Source organism: Monocercomonoides exilis, assembly GCF_001643675.1.
Source record: "Monocercomonoides exilis strain PA203 chromosome Unknown scaffold30-1206723, whole genome shotgun sequence".
NCBI classification, from domain to species: Eukaryota; Preaxostyla; order Oxymonadida; family Polymastigidae; genus Monocercomonoides; species Monocercomonoides exilis.
Window position 1 is genome coordinate 236,165 of NW_027150575.1, and position 22,569 is coordinate 258,733.

Genomic DNA, 22,569 nt, shown 5'->3' on the forward strand with positions numbered 1-22,569 from the left:
GGTTGGACAGTCTCTGATTCAAGTGAAACATCAAACTCCACAACGATAACAGCAGGTGTTGAAACGATTCTATCAAAGCTCATCATCATCTCTCTTTCTTTCTTTCTTCTCTTTCTTCTTCTTCTCTTTCTTCTTCATTTCTCTCTCTCTCTTTCTTCTTTCTTCTTCATTATTACTTTTATTATTATTATTATTTTCTTCTTCTTCTTCTTCTCTTTCTTCTTCTTCTCTTTCTCTCTCTCTTTCTCTCTCTTCATTGCTATTTCTATCAAATTCAATGTTTTTCATTTCATTTTCATCGATTTCTTTGTTTTGTGAATGTAAAAAAGAAAAAGATGGACGAAGAGGAGAAGAGGAAGAGATAGAGGAGGAAGTAGAAAGATAAGAAGAAGAAGATAAAGAAGAAGAAGAAGAAACATTTGAAGAGGAGGAAGAAGAAGAAGATGATGATGATGACGTTATTTTTGAACGACCCATCATTTCTGATTCAATCAGAGGAGGTGAAATGGACAAAGATTGATTTTGTGAATGAAATTGGTCTGTTTTTGAATGAAGTGAAGAAGAAAGAGAAGAAGATGAAGAAGATGAAGAAGAGGAAGAAGAGGAAGAAGAGGAGGAAGAAGAAAGGAAGAATAATAAATTGTTGTGTGTTGGAGTAAATAAAGAATCTTGTGGTGAAACAAAAGAAGAAGTCAATAAGGGTGATGCGGAAGGTGATGCTGAAGAAGAAGAAGAAGAAGAAGAAGAAGAAGAAGAAGAAGAAGAAGAAGAAGAAGAAGAAGGATTAGAAGAAGAAGAAGAAGCTGAAGGCAGAGAAGATGAAGAGGTTGTGAGAGGAGGAGGAGAAGGCGCGGCAGATGGAGCGGGAGAAGGAGGAAGAGTGAGAGAGACGGGAGAGACGGGAGAGGGAGGAGAATGAAGTGAGAGAAGACGCAGAGCGAGCGCGGGTGATGATGCTGAAGAAGGAGGAGGAAGAGGAGGACTCGTCGAGCTCGGAATAGTCGAGCAGCACAGACTCGTCAGAGGAAGGAGGAGGGGGAGGAGGAGAAGAAGAAGAATTTGCAGGAAAAAGAAGATGAATAAGCGATTTGACATACGCTAGCCGAACAGAATGGGCGGATGACTGAAAAACGGGAAGAGACGAGGCAGCATCTCATGAAACTTAGACACGAATGAGAAGAAAGAGGAAGAAGAAGAATGAACACTTCCACAGCAAAAATTTCTTCCTTTTTTTTCCTTCAAAATACTGCCACATCATCAAATATGATGACTTGGTCATGAAATTCACTTTCTTTCCTCTTTCAGGCGATGCTGATGAAGGTTGGCTCATGAAATCTGAAGCCAATAAATCAGCTCCTGTGGCTGTTCTCTTTCTTTTTAAAGGCATCATCATCATTTCTATTTGCCTTTCTCCTCTTCAGATCCTTCCCAATAAACACATCCTCAACTTTGGTTCAGACCCATTGTGTGCTTTTATTCCACCTCATTTCTCTTTTTCATCGTCATTTCTTCTCTTCCACAATTTTTCCTCGTTCTTCGTTATTTCTTTGCCTTTCTGCCTTTTCCCTAAAATACCATCTCCAAAAAGAAATCTGAAAGAAAATGAGTTAAATGACTTTTATTTCCTTGTGGCATAAGGAAATGAAGACAAAAACAGATGTGAAATTTCCAATCCAAAACATTATTGAAAAACAAAAAAAAATTTTTTCATGAAAATATTCGAGAAAAACAAACATTCAACAGACATTCGTTGCTGTTGCATTTCTTCCTGCAGCCCCTTTGACTTTCCACAAATATCCATTTTTGGTTTGTTCAGCTTTTGTAATCTTTCCTTTTTCTCAAATTGTATCATTTTCTGCCCTGTTTGCAAAATAAAATCAAATGAATGAATAAAACACCCAATTGAAATATCTCATATGAATTAATACCACACTGTCCATCTCGTTGGACGAGAGTGTCCCATTTCAGCCATCCAACGCTTCAGCAAATAACAATCAAGAAATAACAATTCCAAAATGCCTCTGGTGACTGCAAATGAAAAAATTACACATACACATGAAAACAAAATATGAAAAGTCTCTTCAAAAAACTTTCATTGAACACACCTCATCTGTTCCTCAGATAAATGAATTCCAAAAAGAAAAATGCTTCTCCAATTCTCACTTTCCAAATAACAAGGGCAACTCGCCCAGATGATTAAAAACAAATATGATGACAGGTGGAAAATGTTTAACAGCTTCTCTCTTTGTATTAATGAAAATATCAAATCATCAACATTTTTAGTCAATCATTTTGTATTATTCAAATGATCAAACAATAAAGGAAATTTCACTCATTCAAAACTCATCAAAATGAATATAATAAAATATTTTGCTTTATTCTTGAACAAGAAGTTTTTTTTACTTTTTCAAATTTTAAATTATTGCACCCATTCTTATAAAGAAGAAATCCGGAAAAAAAGAAAAGAGTCTTATTCGTGCAGATAAGTTCCTATGCTGTCTGGAATATGTTACGTTAATTGCATTATATGTGTGCAATGCCTGTGCAATGGTGCCACAAATGAAGAAACAGAAATGATGGAGAAATCAATGATTGAAAGAAAAACAGATTATTTGGGAAACTCTTTGTTTGAGAGCCTTCAAAAGGATGCAGATGGAGAAAAAAACAAGTTTGAATTATTTATTGAAGGGAATGAAGGTGAAATTGAAGAAAATGAAAAACAAGAAAAATCAAAGAAAAATTATCAAAAAATGGAAGATGAAAGAAACGACCAAAATGGGAAAGTGAATTCAGTCAAGATTGTGAATAATGAGCATTTTTTTGGAAAAGGAGAAATGAAAAAAATTGAAAGAATATTTGAAGAAAGTGAGATTGAAGGGTGCTTGATTCTAATTAATTCTTCAGTGAAGCTCAAATCATTGGATCTGATTCAACACGATGAGAGAAATGTTATCAAAGCAGAGATCGGAAGTTTTGTTGAATTGAATGATTGCGATTTTGTGATGGGTAGTGAAGTGTCTCCATTATGCCTGACTGGAGGTTGTGGGCTGTTCACCAACATTTCACTCAGTTCATCTTCAACTGGGTTTTTGAAGTCATTTCCATCTCTCTTTTCTTCAGAAACGTTAAAAGAGAAGTTTTCGGAAAAATGTTCTGTTTCTGTTTGTTCATCTCATTTTTCATCTTTTTGTGTCTCATCAACCCCCTTTCTTTCATCACCGTCCATTCCTCTTGTATCCCTTTCCAAACTCACATTTTTCAACATCTCAACAGCACCTGGCCCGTGCTTGCCTTCAACCACAACATCAACCCAAACAACATGTCTGATGAATAGTTGTTCATTTACGTCTGTTTGTGACGTTTATGATGGGGGAATTGTTCCCTCCATCAACAACCCCTATGCCTCTTTGACTGCCTCAAACGCCTCGTTTGTTGGGTGTTGCAGAACAAGGAATGTTGAATGCACTGGAACTTCAGAAGGAAAGTTGACTCCAGGGAGACAGAATACAACGGATAACGGAGCGAATACATTCACTTGGTGCGAATGGAATGGATCGAAGGCAACAGGAAAAGGTGAAACATATGCCGATGGCACTTCGAACGGTGGCGCAATATTCATGTATGGTCAATCGTCCGCAACTGTTTCAGTTTCGCATTGTGCATTCAATGGTTGCGTTGCATATGCGTTTGGAGGAGGGATCATGTGCCATTCAATCAAATCTGTTGAAGTGATTGACACTCAGTTCAATACTTGCTCTTCTCAAAGTTATTATGGAGGAGGAATACATGTTCACACCATTTCATCGTGTGTCAGGATCAGTAAATGCGAATTTCAGAACTGTCAAGCAGTTTACAATGGAGGAGGCTTGAGATTGGAAAAAGTTAACATTGAAGGTTCTAGATGTGCTGAGGAATATGGTGGAAAAGGAGAAAGTACTTGCGTTTTTGACTGTATTTTCTCTTCGTGCTCAGTAACGTATAGCTATGGTGGAGGGATGTGTTGCTACGATCTTTCTCCACTTTTCAAAGTTAGAAGTGTACAGTTCATCTCATGTTCAGCAGGATCGGATGGAGGAGGGTTTCATATTAATCCAAGTCGACAAAACGCTCCAGATGATAAGACATATTGTTTGTTCTTTTTCTTTCAAGGATGCAATTGTTTATCAAATCGCATATACGGTCGTGATATTTCTTATGCAGATGCAAACAGTATTTTCTTGTATTCTGGAAATCCATTCTTTGAATGTTTCACAACAAATACAGATGAAGAGAGAGTCAGTTATATGTTCAATCAATCTTCTTCAGACAATTGGAATTTTCAGTACACAGAAAAAAAGAATTGGCTGAATGAATGGTCGAAGATTTTGTTTATCGGGGTGAATGGAAATGACTCGAGTGGGTTGTGTGGGATGAGTGAGTCAACAGCTTGCCAAACAATCGGTCATGCAGTGGTAACGGGCTTGGAAGAGTTGGGCTCATCGGTGACGCTGATGGAAGGGAATCACACGAGCGAGACAACAACAATTGATATTGGGACAAAGAAGATTTCGGTTATTGGGATGGGCAAAGAGAAGAGTGTAATTGAAATGAAATTTCTTTCATCATCAGGAACTCTGTTCAGTGTGATAACAGGTCACCTTGGTTTATTGCACATGAAGATTGATTGCAACTCAGCTGCAGAAACTTCGCCGAGTGTGGTTGTGGTATCTGATGGGAGTGGGTCACTCTCATTGGAGGATGTTGTGATCACCAGGAGTAAAACAGCAGACTATGTGATGTCGTCGTCAGTGTTTGTGGTGCTGCTATCACAGCTGTCGATGGTTGATGTGGAGATAAAAGATATGAATGCGTCAGAACCATTGTTCTCTGAACCTGTTTTATCTTCTTCATTGTCGTCATCTGCCCTGTTTTTGAGAGCCACTTCATCTGGAGATAGCGTGTTGGCGAATGTGAAAGTGAAGAATGTGAGATTGATTGAAGGAGATGGGGTGGTTGTGGCAAAGAGTGTGAAGGCAGGAGAGACGTTTGTGGTCAAGAATATGACAATCGAAGATTGTGAGTGTGAGAATGGCAGTGGAGGAGGGATCAAGGTTGAGTTGGAAACAGATGCAAGCAAGCTTCAGGTTGAAACATCAACATTCAAGAGATGCAGAAGTGGCAAATATGGAGGAGGGATGATGCTGCATCTGGCTGACAATTCGATTGACTTCTTGATTGTGTCAGTTGACTTTTCAGGGTGCTCTGCCTCATTTGGAGGGAATTATGTGTTTGTGAATGGGAGCAATTCAGCGAGATGGGGAATAAGCTCCTCAACGCTGAATGTCCAACATGAAGATTCAAAATACAATGAGCTGGTGGGATATGATCGGAGTGATTCGACAATGGGGCTGTTCCCACTGAATGTGTATTTGGACAGATATCCAAGTGCAGCACATGTGGGGAAGGGGAAGAATGGGCTTGGTGGATACGACTCGTGGTTCTGTGGGTTTGACTATTATCCGTGTGCCACCATCACCCATGCAGCGCAGATGAGATATGCAGACACAAACAAGAAGATCGAATTGGATTCAGGATTTGAGCTTTGTGAGGCAGTTGGAATGACAGATGGCTGTGAATGGGAGATTTCTTGTGCGACAAAAGGGATGGAGGTTGGGGTGAAAGCACCAGTGAATTTTGAGTCATCTTGTCTGATTGAGGTGTTGAGCAAATGTTCAATAAGAAACATCAAGTTCTGCATTCCATCTGCTCTGTCTGGTGCATCGTCATCATCCCTGATCACATCCAATTCCACTCTCCTCACGCTCACTGACTGTTCTGTTGTTTGTTCCTCTGAGAATCCCATTGGATATAGCTTTGTGAATGTGGTTGGGGGAAAAGTGAAAGTTGAGGGATTGGTGATCACAGAGACCTTGAGATTTGGAGAACATTCGCTGATTGAGTTTGGTGAAGGGGTGGAATCAGTTGTGTTTTGTGGATGTGAGGTGAACAACATTGAGAAGAGAAGTGGAGATGGGGGATGGGTGAGTGGAGTGGTTGGAGCAGAGAGGGATGAGGGGAAGAATGGGATAATTGTGATTGAGTCGTGTGTTGTGAAGGGGTGCAGGTGTGTTTGTGGAAGAGGAGGAGGGATGTGTGTTGTTGTGAAAGGGGAAGGGAGTGTTGTTGTGAATGGGAGTTGTGTGATTGATGGGTGTGAGGCGAAGGGTTCAGGGGAGAGTTCAGATGGGAGAAGTGAAGGGAGAGGGGGAGGGATGATGATTGCGATGGAGGGCAGGGATGGTTCATTGAAAATTGAATCTGGAATTCAGAGTTTGTTTGGAGAGAATAACAAAGCTCAATATGGGAAGGATGTGTTTGTTGAATGTGGTGGAGGAGTGTTGTTGGAGTCGAAAGTGAATGGGAGTTCATTTTCATTTTTTGATTCAAGTGTGATTCCAACAGATGTGTTGAAGTTGTGTGGGAGTGAGAATGGGAGAGAAGGGGAAGTGATTCCGCTGTTTGTGTATTTGTGTTCAATTGGAACAAAGCTGAGAGTTGATGGGAGAGGAGAGAGGGCACTGGATCAGAGCCATTGTGGGTTTGAGGAGTTTGGGTGTTTGACGATTGACTATTGTGTTGGGAAGAGAGCGAGCATCAATGTGAATGAAATCGAAGTTGTGTCAGAATCATGGATAAAGAATGAGATGAAAGTGGTTTCATTTGAGGTTCATGTTTCAGGGAAAGAAGAAGGGATGAAAGTGGTTGTGAGGGATGAAGGATCGATAAATCAAAACAACCTTATTGAATGTTCAAAATCATTTGAAATGAGATATTTGGCATTTGTGCTGAATGAAGAAATGAATGGGAGGAGAAATGGATTTATCTACTCCTCCTCATCATCATCAACCATCACAATGACCAGCTGTTCAGTCTCATTTGGAAATGATGAAATGATTGGATTCAATGTGATTTGTATTGAGGGAGGAGGGCTGGTTGTGGATGGATTTGTGATGGAAGGGGGAGTAAGAATGAATGAGAAATCACCTATTGTTGTTTCGAATGGAGCTCAATTGGAGATTGTGAACTGCCGAATGAGTGGAGTGGAAGTTGTTGGTGGAATTGGAGGAGGAGGAGGAGGATGTTTGAATGTGGAGATGGGAGTGAATGGGATTGTGAATATTGAAGGATGCAATTTGTCATCAGTGTGCTCAGGGGGGAGTGGGACGAAAGGAGGAGGGATGATGATATCAGTTGGGAAGGGAGGAAGTTTGGAAATGAAAAATGTGAAGTTTGAAGGATGTGAAGTGCCAACAGAGGATATTGAGGATGGAGGGAGAGGAATGGGAGGAGGGATGTTTGTGAAGCTGGCAGATGAGATGGGAACATTTGTTCTTGAAGGGATGGGATTTGAGGGATGCAATGCCTGGAAAGGGAAGAATGTGTTTATGTCAGGATGGGATCTGAGAGAGATTGTGAGTGAGGAGCACCTGAAATGGAAGATAAAGGAAGAGGAGCTGAGATCATTGGATGAGCTGTGTGGATGGGAGAGGAAGACAACAGGAGAGGAGGGATATGTGATTCCATTGGTTGTGTATTTGTGGAGGAACTGGAGTGGGGATGGGTTTGTTTCTCGAGAGAAAGGAGGAGACTTCAGTGGGTGTGGGTATTCAGAAGCACCATGCTCATCGATTGATCACTTGATATCATTGAGATATCCAACACTTGGAGGAGGTGATACACATATTGCGATTGTGGGATCAGGGTTGCTGAGCCATTCCATTTCATTTTCATTTTCATCTTCCTCTTTTTCATCATCAATATCAGAGTCACCAAAAGTGGTGATTGAAGGGACAAAGAAAGGGACAAGCGTGGAAATTTCTGATGAAGATGAGAATGATTTGTCTGATGGTTCAATGATATCATCGAATATGAGTTTGTCATTTGTAAATGTGTCATTCACCAAGCCAGCCATCACAACCCATCATTCAGTGTTGATTGAATCCTCTGGGACAAACACATTATTGTCTGTCTCTGACTGTTCATTTGGGCCAGGGAGAGGGGCGGCAGAAAGTTTTGGATGTTGTGTGATGAGAGTGAATGGGGGGAGTGTATTGATTGAGAGGTGTTCGTTGAGTTTGATTTCAGAGTTGAAAGGGTTGATTGCGTTCAGGCCAAGTGCAGGTGAGGTGACTGTTCAGAATGTGAACATCTCATTTGCCGATGTGACAGAAAGGAGTCTGATTTCGATGATTGAAGAGGAAAATCAGATGAATGGAGAAAGGAAGGTATTTTCAAATGGGAACAGAACAGTTTTGAGGGTTGTTGGGTGTTCATTTGCGAACATCACGAATGAAGGGATTGGAGCAAGTGTTGTTGATGTGGGATCATATGAGAGTGGAGTGGAGTGTGTGATGGATGAGTGTTCGATGTCGAGTTGCAAGAGTGGTTTGAGCAGAGAAGGAGGGGGAATAAAAGTGGTGCTGAAGAGTGGGGAGTCAGTGTTGAAAGTGAATGGGAGCTCGTTTTCGATATGCAAGTGCTCGAGTGAAGCAGGGTGTGGAGGAGGGCTGTTTATTGATGGGTCTGACCCACATGCGAATTATGGAAATGAGAGTCAGATTCCGCCTCTGAATTTCAAGGTTGTGAACATCCTGTTTGTGATGAATGAGGCACATGTGGGGAAAGACATATTTGTCAGATGCCACTCGATTGAGCACCAGATCAACGAAACACTGTTTGCGCTGAACTACAACCAGGAGTCACTGAACTCGAACAACTCGATCTGTGGGAGGGATGTTTGGAGCGAGGGAGATGTTGATCTGATTCCGCTGATCACATTCTATTATTCGGCACAGGTGTTTGTGAGTGGGAGAGGGAGTGATGGGAGGGGGTGTGGGGCACAGAGCTGTCCGTGTGTGAGCATCGACTGTGGGGTTGAGCACATCCAGGAAGGGGTGATGAATGGGATTCTGATTGATGGGGAAGGGTTTGTGAGGAAGGAGTGTGTGATTGGAGATCTGATTGTGAACTCATTGAAAAAGACACAGGGGATTGTTCGATTGAACTGCAAGATTGAGAAATCATCTGAGAAGGATTGTGTGATGGAGTTTGTGAATGAATGTTCAGTGGAGAGGTGCTCATTCGAGTTTGAAGATGGATTTGAATTAACTCACAATTATCTCATGAAGGTGAAGAATGGGTCAATGGAGATGAGAAATTGTGAATTCTTCTCTTCCCCAACAACAGCAGTTGAGTTCATGAAGTTGAACAGTTCGATTGTGAGTGTGGAAAGTGGAGAGCTGAAGATATTTGATTCAACATTCAGAGATATTCATTCAACAAGATCGGTGCTTTCATTCCATGAAGAATCAGAAGTGACAATTGATGAAACAAGAATATTGAATATCGAATGTGAGGGAGATGTTGTGAGTGTTGGAGGGAAAGTGAAAGTGGAGATGAAAGAGATGAAAGTTGAGAATGTGACTGTGATATCAAAGGGGTGTGTGATTGGGTTGGAAGATGCTGAGCAAGAGTTTAGTGTGCTGAACAGCTCATTTGGAAGATGTGTGAATTCGGTGAATAAGGGAAGGATGATGCAGATCAGGAATTCAAAGAATGTGAGGATTGAGATATGTGTGTTTGATGGAGAAAAAGAAATCGAGGTTGCCAATGAAGAAAACAATGGAAAAGAAGGGTTATGCAAATGGAATGGGTCATTGGTTGACATTGAAAGCAGCGATGTGGAGATGAGGGAAACAACAATCAGAAATAGCAAAGGAGGTGGGTTGTGGGTGAGTGGAGGGAATGTGAAGATTGAAAATGGAAAGTTTGAGAACAATAACCCATCGATTGAGGGATATCCATCAGCCAGAAGGAATGTGATTTGTGAAGGGAATGGGGAGTTGAATGTTGTGAGTGTGAAAGGGGGAGATGGATGGGAAAGAAATACATCATTGTGGATATTGGATGAGGGATGTGAATTGGGAGGGATAGCAACTGAAAGAGGATCATCATTTTTCATCCCTGTTTTGGAAGAGGTGAAGAATATTTCTCAGCCAAATGGGAATGTGGAGTTGATGGTTCATGGAAAGCTGCTTCTGCCATGTGATTTGTCGGTGAAGATGAGCATGAAAAATGGGGATGAGGAGGAGATTGTGAGAAAGGGGGTTGAAGAAGAAGGGTTTGTGTCAGAAAATGAGATTCACACATTCATTTCATGTTCGGAATGGGAGAAAGTGAGAGAAGAGACAGAAGTGAGTGTGTGGATTGTGTTTGGGAAAGGAGATTCTCCTTCATCAACAGAGCGATTTATTGTGAAGAACAGGAGTGAAAGTGCTGGAAAAGGAGATGAAAGAATTGTTGAAGGAGGGAAAGAAGGGAAATCATCATGGGCTGTTTTTTGTCTGATATTTATTGTTTTGTTTTTGATCGTTCTGATAGGATTTATTTTGTTTGTTGTTCGATGGAGAAAGGCAAAGAATGAAGCAAAAGACTTGAGAGAGATTGTGAATGACACAGTGAAGAAGGATCCGAAGGCATTTGAGATGGTGACGATGGAGATGTCACCAGAGGAGCAGTGGAGGAGGGCAGAGAAGGAGGCAGAAAAGAAGAATGAAGAGAGAATGAAGAAAAGAGTATATGACAAGACACTGGAACATTCAGAGTCATCTGAGCATCTTCTGTCAGAGAGTGGATCAACCGAATATATATTGGGAAGAGACTCAGACAAGATTCCTCAATGGATGTTGGAGAAAGAAGAAGAAGATAATGAGACAAGAAAGCGAACTCCCTCACCTTCCATTTCATCCACTTCAACAACTGGTTCAGATTCAACATTTGTTCGAGGGGAGGATCTGTGCCCAACCACCTCGTCAATGTCGAATCTGGTGGATGCAATGGCCTGTTCATCACCCCACGAGAAGTTGATTGTGGATCTGAGGGATTCACTGTTCATGTTGTTGCATGGACTGAACAAGACAAAGGAGATGGCGATAGGCACTCTTCTGGAGAGGGAGCAGACAGCTGCTCAGATCCTGTTCTGGGTGGCCAATCTCGCACTGCACTCCTTTGATGAAATGGAAAATGGATTATCTTCCCTCTCCACTCTGAGTCCTCACATTGTTCTGTTCTCTGAGCACATGGTCATTTGCATTGTCATACATTCTGATCTCCTTTCTTCTGATGATTCAGACTCATCGTCCATCTCTTCATCAACTGTTGTGACATCTGCTAGTGATGATGATGATGATTCTCTGCCCTCATCTGCATTTGAGGATGAGAGCCTTTTCAAAAAAGAGTGCCCGAGATGGATGGCACCAGAGCTGCTGGTCAACAAGAAGATGGGGGCAACGAAGGAGTCAGTTGCTTTTTCGATTGGGATGATGTTGTGGGAGTGTTTGACATTGGAAATTCCGTTTGGGGAGTATGAAGGAGAGGTGGCTGGGCAGAAGATTGTGAATGGGGAGAGGCCAGGGATGGAGATGATAAGAGGAAGCCGGTTGGAAAGGATGACAAAGTCGATGATATCTCACTCCCCAAGCTCACGAATCACGCTGGCAGATGTGAAAAAAGGGTTGTTTGAATTGTTTCCGTTGGAATCGAAAATGGTGACGATTTCTGATGCAATTGAGATTTATGGAACGAAAGAAGGGGAATATGAATGTGGAGAAGCTGGAGATGGGAATGTGGAAGGGGACAAGCAAATACAGCAAAGACGCAGCACAGTCGCAGAAACAGAAACAGAAGAAGATCAATCAGCAGAAGCAAGATCAGAGGAAAAAGAGATCAGAGTTTCATTTTTCCAATAAAAAGAGCAATCAACACACTCATTGACATTTAATGACGTTTCATTCGGTTGATTGAACAATATCAACTCAGATATTTTCAACAGTCAGAGAAAATGGCAAAAGAATGGAAGGCTTCATTTGATAAAATACAATAAAGAAATGGGAATCAAAAATGGGAATTCAAATATTGTGAGTTGACTGCAAAAGAGTGAGTACGAGATTGTTAATGTTTGTTTTTCTGAGAGAATATTGTTCATCTGTTGCGTAATGTGCAGATCAGTATTTGAAAAGAATGTGCTTATGTTTTCTGTTTTCGGCCATATTTTGATTTCAATTTTTTTGTTTTTATTGAGTTTTATTTTTTTGTTATTCAGACCATTTTGTAATTCCTTTTAAAATATGTTTAGAAAAATTCATAATTGTGATTATTTGTTTTCACAAATTGTGAGCAACTGCTTCTCAACGAGAAAGCACAGCAAACAATGTTTCAGCTTTATTTTTTGACATTCTGAACAACCATTTCACTTATTTTAATTTTATTTTTTATTTCACTTATCATCACGGAAATGAAGATGAAGGAGAGAAACAATCATCAAAATCGATGAAATTTGTGATTTTATTATTTCATGAAAAGAAATTATTAAAAATGCAAGAAAAGAGATCAGAACACTTGTGTTCTTTTCACTTTGTCAGTTGAAAACTTTTGTTGAAAAAGAAAGTTGAGAATCGATTCCTTTTTTTATCTGAGAGAATGAACTTATCGGATGATGAAACAATCATATCCACAACATAATGTGCTTTTCTTTCGGTTTTGCCTACAATCTCTCTCCTTGGCTGTAATTTCCATCTGAATATGAATAATTCTTCTTTCGTTATTCGTTTCCTCAACAGGATGATGTATTATTTTTCACTGGAAACCTCAATCATCGAAATGAATAACTCTTCCTTTAATCTTTGCAAGATCTGCTTTCAAAAAATGTCAAACTTCAGTGTTTATTCTTGTGGATAGGTGGGGAAATTTTTTTGTCTGTGTAGGCGGGATTCCAGATTCAGTTGATGTTGAGATTGTTATGGTTTTCACAGAATAAGGAGCGAACTGGCCTTGAATTCTTGCTTTTATTCTATATCTTTTTAACCAATATTTATACTTCTTCAACAGTTTGTTGCTGTTTGGTTTTAATTTCAATAAACTTCTTTTTTCACTCCAATCTTCTTCTCTGAGTTTCTTTTTGTGCAGCATGAATAACTGTTGCTGTGCAAATCAAGAGACTTTTTCAAATCCTGCCCAGCAATCTCTGTTTGGGTTTGTGCTGTCTTTTTCATCGAATCAAAGAATAAGCCCTTTTGTTTGAAATAGTGACCTTTCTATATCCGCTCTTTCCAACTCGGTTTATCTGCACTCCGTGAATAAAATAGAATGAACAATGGATTTCTTTGTCAGAGGATTGATGCTCAAATTCTCGTTCTCACACAGACCGAAAAAGGATTTCAAAATGGTTCTTTGTTACCAAAATTCTTCGACTCTCTTCTTTTTCTCCGTCTCCGTTCAATAAATGATACAATTGAGTATCTTAATAATTCTTATATCTTCAAAGGCAATATTAAAAACAACACATATGAGAAACGATTCCACCGAGAGAGCAATCTGCAAGAATTATAACTTCATTCCCAAATCCCAAATGATAATAACATAACTCAAGCATCAAGTGGCTCAATAGTGAAAGTCTTATGGAATAATTCTCTTCTTGCTCCTGTTTCACTGGCTGTCAAAGTGTGCAAAAACGAATAAATATCCATCCAGAGTTAACTGAGCAGTTCTCGGCTTGCATTCCTCTTCCAAATGAAATGGGAACGATTTTTATTTTTCGTCCCTTCTCCATTTCATGTTTCCATTCTCAAGAACAGATTGATAAAGATGATCTTCAATCTGCCAGGTGAGATGCATGTCGATTTATTTCTCATTAACAAACCACTTATCATTACTATTCTTTAATTCTTCCATTTGAACAATGATGTGGTATTTCTCCAGTCGGTCATCACAACTCCGTATTTTCCTATTCTGCAAGACTAACACAACTGGCTCTTTGTCACTCTGTGCTTTTCGAATCATTATAGTCATCGATGGTAATGGAATTAACACTATTTCATATTAGTTCTTTGGAAGAATGCAAGGCTATCCTCTCCCATAGTGCTTTCTATTCCACACAATTGTGCATCTTGTGGTTGTTTTAATGTATATAAAAGCATCCAGCGTTGGCATCACATGAAGTTCTGAAAGGATCTGAGAGAGTTCTTCTTCCGAAAAGCATTAATCTCATTCATTTTTCAGAAAGGACAAAGCACCAGCCATTGTGTTTTGTTGTCCGTGTAGGGCTATTATTTTATCTTGAACATTTTTCTTTATCACGACCCTTTTCTTTTTTGCCTTGTAAGCAGCTTTGCACAAGCCTATTTAAAATAAAAAATAACCAGAAACGTTTTTAATGTTTTATTTTCCTTATTCTGTATTTTTTTTTCGATATTTCATGTTTCACAAAAAGATCGAGGATTATAATAATTTTATGTGTTGATCACTGACTTGCTGCTTTTCCAGCAAATATTTTTTATCAGAAGATTAAAGCTTGCATATCATAACACATCGTTTCTTTTTTGTATGTTTTTGGTTGTTTTATGCTTTCTCAACTTGTTTTTTTTACATTTATTCTCATTTCACACATTTTTTTAAAAAACACGATTTTAAGGACACATATGAATTTGTTTTTAAATTTATCGAAATTATAAATAAACACTTTGAAAATAGAACGATTCTTGTATGTTAAAAAGATTATTTGTTTGTATATGTTTGGTACCATCGTTCAGAAACCAGGGAATTTTTCAAAAACCCGGACTTTTTATTAAAATTCATATATCTCGACAAGTCTCAAAAATTAAATTATAATAATTCACACATTCATACATCAGTATATAACACATCTAACCATATTGAAATTTTTATTTGTTGTGTTGTATTTATGGAGAAATAAATAATTATTATTTTTGATAATCTGACTTTTAATGAATTTTTCTATTTTAATAATACGATTCAGTTCATCTTTTACACATGTAACTTATTTTTTCTTTGTTGTAAACTGTTCTGGTTATTTTTCATTTTCGACAATTTGCTCGTTAAGACGGAATGAAAATCAATCATTTTTGAAAAATCATTATCAATGGGATAACTAAAAAAATATTTTTTGCAAAACACAAAAACATCCAAGTGGATTTAACGTATACACCAATAAATATGATAGTTATATAAAATGACTACATAGTTGAAATTTAAAATGATTTTATATTCATTTCAATAATGCTATTAGTTTTCATAACTGATTTTTTATAATTATCATTTTCATTGAAATTATTTCAAAATTGTATTCAATGAAATGAATATCGAATTATTAAAAATATCAACTATGTAGTCATTTTATATAACTATCATATTTATTGGTGTATACGTTAAATCCACTTGGATGTTTTTGTGTTTTGCAAAAAATATTTTTTTAGTTATCCCATTGATAATGATTTTTCAAAAATGATTGATTTTCATTCCGTCTTAACGAGCAAATTGTCGAAAATGAAAAATAACCAGAACAGTTTACAACAAAGAAAAAATAAGTTACATGTGTAAAAGATGAACTGAATCGTATTATTAAAATAGAAAAATTCATTAAAAGTCAGATTATCAAAAATAATAATTATTTATTTCTCCATAAATACAACACAACAAATAAAAATTTCAATATGGTTAGATGTGTTATATACTGATGTATGAATGTGTGAATTATTATAATTTAATTTTTGAGACTTGTCGAGATATATGAATTTTAATAAAAAGTCCGGGTTTTTGAAAAATTCCCTGGTTTCTGAACGATGGTAATTTGAATAACAAAAAAATCATATATATTTGCTTTTCAGTTAAAATTCTTGAAAAGTTCCTTTTCATTTCAATGCTTAATACAAATAAACGATAAATGAGACTTTATATATTTATTCATATTTAAAAAATTTGACATAAACACTTGTTTATATACAAAATCGTGTTTTAAGCAAAAACAGTGATATGAGAAAAAAAGGTCAAAAATTAAATTGAAAAAGTCAAAAACAAGTATAAATAATAATATATGAATGAAGAATTATGATGTTGTGGCTTCTAACGTTTAGTACAAAACAATAGCTTCACAGCCAGCAAGATTTTGATCTGGGTCCTAAAATAATAAAAATTTTGAATATTTTTTTGAACATAAAAATCTCAAAAAATTTTTCAACAGAATTCTGAAAAACATAAATATCAAGAAGTCTATTAATTTTATCTTTGTTTTTAGCCTTTTCACAAATCAAAAAAGCAAAAATAAGTTTCAAAAAAATAGGGTTGAGATAAAATTTTGAGGTGAAGATAAAATATGCGCCCTATATAAACTGATTTCAGAACTGTTTTCAGTCTCTTGTTCAATATCCATATTTTTCTGAATGTTGAACGAAGATTAATTTCCACATTCCATGAGTTTCCATCAAACATAACTTCCAAGTTGCATCAGTAAAGAAGCAGGTGCTTTCTTTGCTTTTTTGAAAGAACAGGAGCTGAGGTCTTCAGGGAAAGTTATTCTTCATTTCATTCTCTGTAATTTAAAAAAGAGAATCTTGAGCGAGAAGTTAAATCTATTTAACCAATTTTCTGTCATTCTGTTCTATCAGAAGGTCTTTCACAATGCACATTCCTATGCTTTCTCTATTAACATTACTTTTTTATTGAAAAAAAGAGTTTGTTTCAATACTGCATTTTTTCTCAATCTCCATTACAGTGTTTTTTATTTGTTGGAGGACTTCCACATTCAGTCTCATCGAAGAGTTTCATCCGCTTATTGATTCTCTTTTCTGAAACAATTATAAGTTTGAATAAAGATGTAAAGATGTGTCTTGTTGGAGAAAGTTCAAAGCATTGTGTGATAAGAATGAACAATGAAAAATTTTCAAATTTTATTTGTTTCAGTCTGGACGAATTTTGCTTTTAATAGGTTGAACAGCTCCAATAGGATCTTTCTTCTTTCCTCTGTTTTTCTCACCGAAACGAATTGTATCCACTTCAAACCACAGATGGCTAATCTGGGCACTGAGGATGAAGTTGCAGTTCTTCTTGTTGATCGAAAACAAAAAGTCTTTGAGATATGCAAAGATTTCTGGAAAAATCTTTTTCAAGTCATCTTGATAATGATGCAAAAACAACAGGTTGTGGAAAAAATGGATAACTGTAACATTCCATTTTCATTTTATTTCCGCTATCGGGTAATTCATTGTTTGTATTATCAGGTTCGATACATCGACAATGCCAAGAGGCATGACTTTTTAGCGTAGTCCTTCCACATGAATCTGCTGAGTTGAATGTGAATATTTCTTCAATATAATGGAATCTTATAACAAAATTGCTTATTATCTTTGGATTCTGCAAAATTTTGTTGAATAATCTGACATTCCACTGTTTGATTTTATGTATTGTTTATCCTATTGTCTGGTTTTTTTTGCAGCATATGGTTTCAAGGAGAGTGACTGGATGAAATTCTGTATTATGCATTCTTTAGTGACATCTTGCATTGTCCAAGAAGAAAGCCACACATGAAATATTGATATAATAGGACATATAACCAAAGATTGCTATGAATCATAAAAAAGAAAGAAATAATATTTTTCAGCAGTCTTCCGCTTTTTTTCAATTCTGAGGAAAGTCCAATTGGTGGGGAGAATGACTTTGAAGAGAACGATGAAAAAAAATGATGAGAAGAAAACAGTTAGGATTAAATTTGGTTTTCAGTTTCTTTTGTGCACCACTATTCATTGAAGCAGCATTTGCCACCAGAGCAATTATTGTTTACTGAAAGAATTTTCAAAGATGAAATTATGGATTAAAACGTTAACATTTGATAATAAATCTTGGAATCTCACAAATGAGAGAAGGAATTAATGATACAATTTATTGGCAATAAATGTGCTGGTGCACTTTTGTTCATTTTTGTTACTGATCCTTTGTGTTGTTCGCACTTATTCCCTCTGCAATTTTTATATATGAACCAATTTATTTTTTTTAACATTCGAATTAATTCGATTATTTTGGAAGTGCTTCTTTCGTTTTCTGTTTCATATCACAAAATCTTTGACACAAGCAAAAAGATTATTCAAATCAAAAAAGCGGATCAACAACTTGAAAGAAAAGAATAAGATTTAAAAAAATGGAATTCAAGAAAACCAATGTTTGTTTTCAATAAAAGTCTTTAAAATGAAATAAAACTGTGCTTGTGCTCAACATTGTCAATAATATTCATTAAAAAAAAAAAAAATTTTTTTTGATCACATTCATACCATAACAGCATTAGTGTGACAAAGAAACTTTTGCTTTTGAAGTGTCGAATTTGGAAGACATATGCAAACAGAAGCACATCAAGTGTATTTCAATATTTATTGCTTGTGAATCATTCTTCCATTTTTTTCTCAATGAAAAATATTTCGCTTTGGATAAATATTGATTTGTTTTTTATTGTACAAATTCAACGAAGACAACTTGCGAGAATGGTTTTGCAGAAAGGCTTTGGGGTTTGATCCACTTGTCCTTTGCCGATTTTTTGAGAGATTAATGCATTTATCAAATTTGTTGGTTTTCAATTGCATCAAGAATTATTTTTTCAGTTGAATAATTGCTCGGTTGAAGAACAAATTCAGAAAATCGGCGAAATCAATGAATTGATTGATGAAATGACAGCTGAAGAGCATGATTTATTTTTCACAAGAAATCTTTTTGATGAAATCAGCGAAATGATTGAAGAACAGAAATTGCGATTGGAGGATGTTGTTTTTGTGATGAAGGCTGTTGGATTCAGCAACACGGAGAAAGATTGGGGAAATAAAAGCTTTTCACTTTCGAAGTTGTGTGACAGATTTGAAAAGATGATAGCCGAAGAAGAATAGAAAAAAGAAGAAAAGAATGAAAAACTTCAGGCTGATCTTTGCGAATGTTATCTTTCTTCTTTTTATTACGATTTTGCAATTCCTGAAGAAATATTTCCTATCTGCGTTCGCCGTCTCCTGCAGGTTGCTTTGAGCAAGGAGGAAAATGAGAAGGCCCGAAAAGAAGTGGAAAAGGCTTTGCTTTGCTTGAGTGATATTTGTTTCTTTGAAGTGTGAGCTTCTTTGTTTTCATATTCTCATTATTTTTGTTGATAGTATTATAAAAAAGAGAAGTTTGTGAATGAGATTGTGGAAGTCATCAAGAGATACCTGGAGCATCACAATCTTTCACGACTGGCATACCAGTCCATTTGGCAATTTCTGATGAAAAGAATATTCTACGATGAAAATCTGGAAGAAATTGTTGTGAACGAGCTTCATTTTGTGAGAGAGGCAAGAAGAGAATTGGAAGAGCTGGAAAGAATGGTGGATTGGAAAAGAAAAGAAAAAGAGGATGAAAAGAGAAGAATTGAAGGCAAGGAAGAGTTGCTTTTGATGAGATAGATTGGAACATTGGGGTCTTATTTTTCATCCTGCAAAATGTGGAGGGAAGACTTTGTTGGTGTGGTGGGCTTAATCGTTCAGGTATTTCAAGCATCAAAGGCTAGCGTTAGAAAGATTGGAGATTGGTGTATTGGAATCCTTTCACTTGCAGCGTGAAACAACGTTTTCAGAGTTGAAGGTTTGCTGAAAGGAAGAGCCATTGGTTCCATTTTGAAGGAAATGGAACAGTCAAATGTGAAAGCATCCCAAATAGATAAATGCTTGTCATTTTTCAGAGATCTGCGAATTCGATTGATGAGAAAGACAAGCAATGAAATAGATGAGACAAAACGAAAAGCGGATAAAAGAAAATTGTTTGAAATATTGGAGGAAGAAGGATACGAAGATTGTTTTATCGGATTTCGCTATTGCAAGATTGAAGGAACAGATTATTTTTGTTTTCTGATTGAAAGAATTGATTCTTATTTTGTTTGTTGTTGATTCATTGTCTTTTTTGTTGACTTCATTTTTTTGAATTTCTGCGTTGTCAAAATTTGAATGTCATGTTTTTTTTTTCATTTTTGAATCTTCCAGAAAAATGGATTTTCTCTTTTGCGAAAACATTTTTTCTGAAACATCAACAAAAAATCATGCTTGAAACCAGAATTGATATTATTTTGAAAGAAAGAAATTGTGAACACTCATTTTGCTGAAACCCACAACTGACATGAAACCTACAAGGAAATACGAAACCTGAATTCATATTTGACTCCTTTTCAGAATTATTATAAAGATTCCTGGTTTATAATTTTAAATAAAAAGTTTTTCGAAAAAAAAAAAAAAAAAAAAAAAAAAAAAAAAAAAAAAAAAAAAACTTGTGTTATTGCATCCATATTCCATTCATTTTATTCCTGCACTTCTTCATTCACAGAAAATCTTTACCGAAGAGAGGCCAATCATCTTCTATCTTTTCAATAAGCTCCTGTATATCAGTTCTCACATCTAAAAAACAGATTACTTTTTTTACCATCGAACATTTCACTATTTTCCTCCTCTCATCCACTTTTCCCTCTTTTTCTTTTCTTTCAAATCCATTTCTCCAATCAGCTCCAATCTTATCCAATCTTTCACCATCATTTGTTTCCAAATATCGTTCATTCAAAAACCCCTCTCAAATCATTAACATTCAAAAAACAACTCAACTCCCACCCCTGCTACAAATAATCCTCTTCCATCTCTTCTCTGCCCCACATCCCTCATGTGCATAGTGTTGGTGAGATAAACATCTAATACGACTTTGAATGGTTGAGAATGTTATTAAAGGAGATGATCATGCCAAAAACAGAAAAAACACCTCTGAACATCCGTCACAATGTGTACGGGTTGAGAAGACCCTCCAGTGAGATATGCAATGTGTTTTGTGGAGATGCATTCCACGCTGCATTTCAACCATTCTGAGACTGAAACGATGAGATTGATTTTTGTAATGATGATGGCTGTGGAAATGAAGCTGTTTGGCAAAAAACAGTCGCAGGGCAGTTTGGTACCATCGTTAAAAAACCCGGGAATTTTTCAAAAACCCGGAGAAGCCTTTTTTTTAAATTTGCATTTAAACTTATTCAAAACAAGTATTCCTCTATGATTTCCGCAATATAAACTAATATAAAAGCAGGTATGATTCATACATCAATTAAAATCATATTTGTTCTTTCAATATTTATTGAGTTATATGTTTTAATCATAGAAGAAATTCTAACTGCTTTTTGGCTTTGTATAATTGAAAGTTAGAATTTGTTGTTTGTTTCTTATATTTCCATGCCACTTGTGTTTGTTCGCAAATAAAATTGCTTATATTCAAAACTCTATGCCTCAAACATTAATACGAATTAATAAACTTCAATTATTTCTATTTTATTGGACTTTTCTGAAATGAGAAAACAATTGTTATATGAATAACGAATAAAAAAATATATTTTTCATGATAAATGCACTTTTCAAGGATTTGATTGAGTTGCATTTATTTGTCGTTCAAACCAATGAACAATTGTCTGAAGAATTTTCGTTATATCTTCGATATCTTTCTTTGATTATATGCGTCGTCGTCATAATCAATCCTCATGCATTTTCTTTTCCATTTCATTTTGTTGCTATTTCTCCTGCAACTGTTTTCTTTTCTTTTCTCCATTTTCTCTTCTTTCTTTTCTTTTCTTTTCAAATCCAATAAATCTTCTCTCGATTGTTTCTTTTTTTCTTTTCGAAGAATGGAAGCACAGTTGATTTCTTTCATCTTTTGAATAGGTTCATTTTCACAATATCTTTTTTTTTCATCTTCAATTTTCTTTTTCTTTGGAGAAAATTTACCAAACAGCTGCTCTTTATTCTCATTGTCATTCAATGATGCTTCCTTTTCAGGTGTTCCACTTATTCTTTCAAGAACCGGAGCAGCTTTGACCGGCCAAACGCCCGTCTGCCTGAATGCACGCTTAATATTTGAAGGTGCGACCGAAGCAGAAAGAGCTTCTGGAAGAATATCGAAGATGGCTGAGCGAAACGCTGCAGAAGAATGATCAGTTGGAGCTTTAAAGCTATTATTATATGTTTTCTTGAATCGTGCAAAAATTGAATTATCGCACGGTTGCAGAAGATGAGTTAAATTCGGTGGAAACTTTTTTATGATGATGTTTTTCTTTTTTGCAACCATTTCAACAGCTTCGCTGTTGAGAGAAGAATGGTTATCCATCAGGAACAATGCAAATTTCATTCCTCCATATTTCATCTTTTTTTCAATATTATCAAGCCAATAATCAAGCATAATTTTTACGAAGATTTTTGAAGTGATCCATCCTGAAGATGTGAAGATATAATTTATGTTGAACGATGAAAGCATACGAAATTCCACTGGAATTTTTTTCGCAGGCCAAAGAAGAAAAGATGACAAACATGAGCCATCTGCGCATGCACATAAGCACAATGTTGTGTTAGAAGTCTTTTTCGAAGAAGGAGTCGAAGGAGGTTTCTGGTTTTGCAGACATACCACAAGTTTTCAAGAATCCGCACCCAGATGAAGTGAAGTTTCATCAAAATTAAAGATACCTGATGGGACTATTTCTTTCTCATTCACAATCTGCGAAAGTTCATCAAACCACTTTCTGACGGAATCAGAAGATTGGGAAGATATTTTTGCAGTGTCCAATTGCTTTGAAACAGCTGACTTCAATATAGAACTTTTTTGAATAACATAGTATGCGGCTGTTAAACTTGGTATTTTTTTCGCTTCTTCGTCTTTTGAAAA

At 36.5% G+C, this 22,569-nt stretch overlaps 2 protein-coding genes across 2 annotated transcripts; one reads left to right on the plus strand and one right to left on the minus strand.

Moving 5' to 3' along the window:
• Positions 1-72: 72 nt before the first annotated feature.
• Positions 73-1,095, minus strand: MONOS_12862 (uncharacterized protein; the record flags this gene model as incomplete). Its single annotated transcript, XM_067865517.1, has 1 exon — positions 73-1,095. The coding sequence occupies one exon, from the start codon at positions 1,093-1,095 to the stop codon at positions 73-75; it is 1,023 nt and encodes a 340-aa protein (XP_067725074.1).
• A 1,907-nt stretch (positions 1,096-3,002) lies between these two features.
• MONOS_15686 (uncharacterized protein) lies at positions 3,003-11,786 on the plus strand (the record flags this gene model as incomplete). The annotated part of the gene is made up of 3 exons (XM_067868579.1): positions 3,003-3,039; positions 3,274-10,380; positions 10,807-11,786. 3 exons carry the CDS (start codon positions 3,003-3,005, stop codon positions 11,784-11,786), a joined length of 8,124 nt encoding a protein of 2,707 aa, XP_067725075.1.
• Between the last annotated feature and the right edge of the window lie 10,783 nt (positions 11,787-22,569).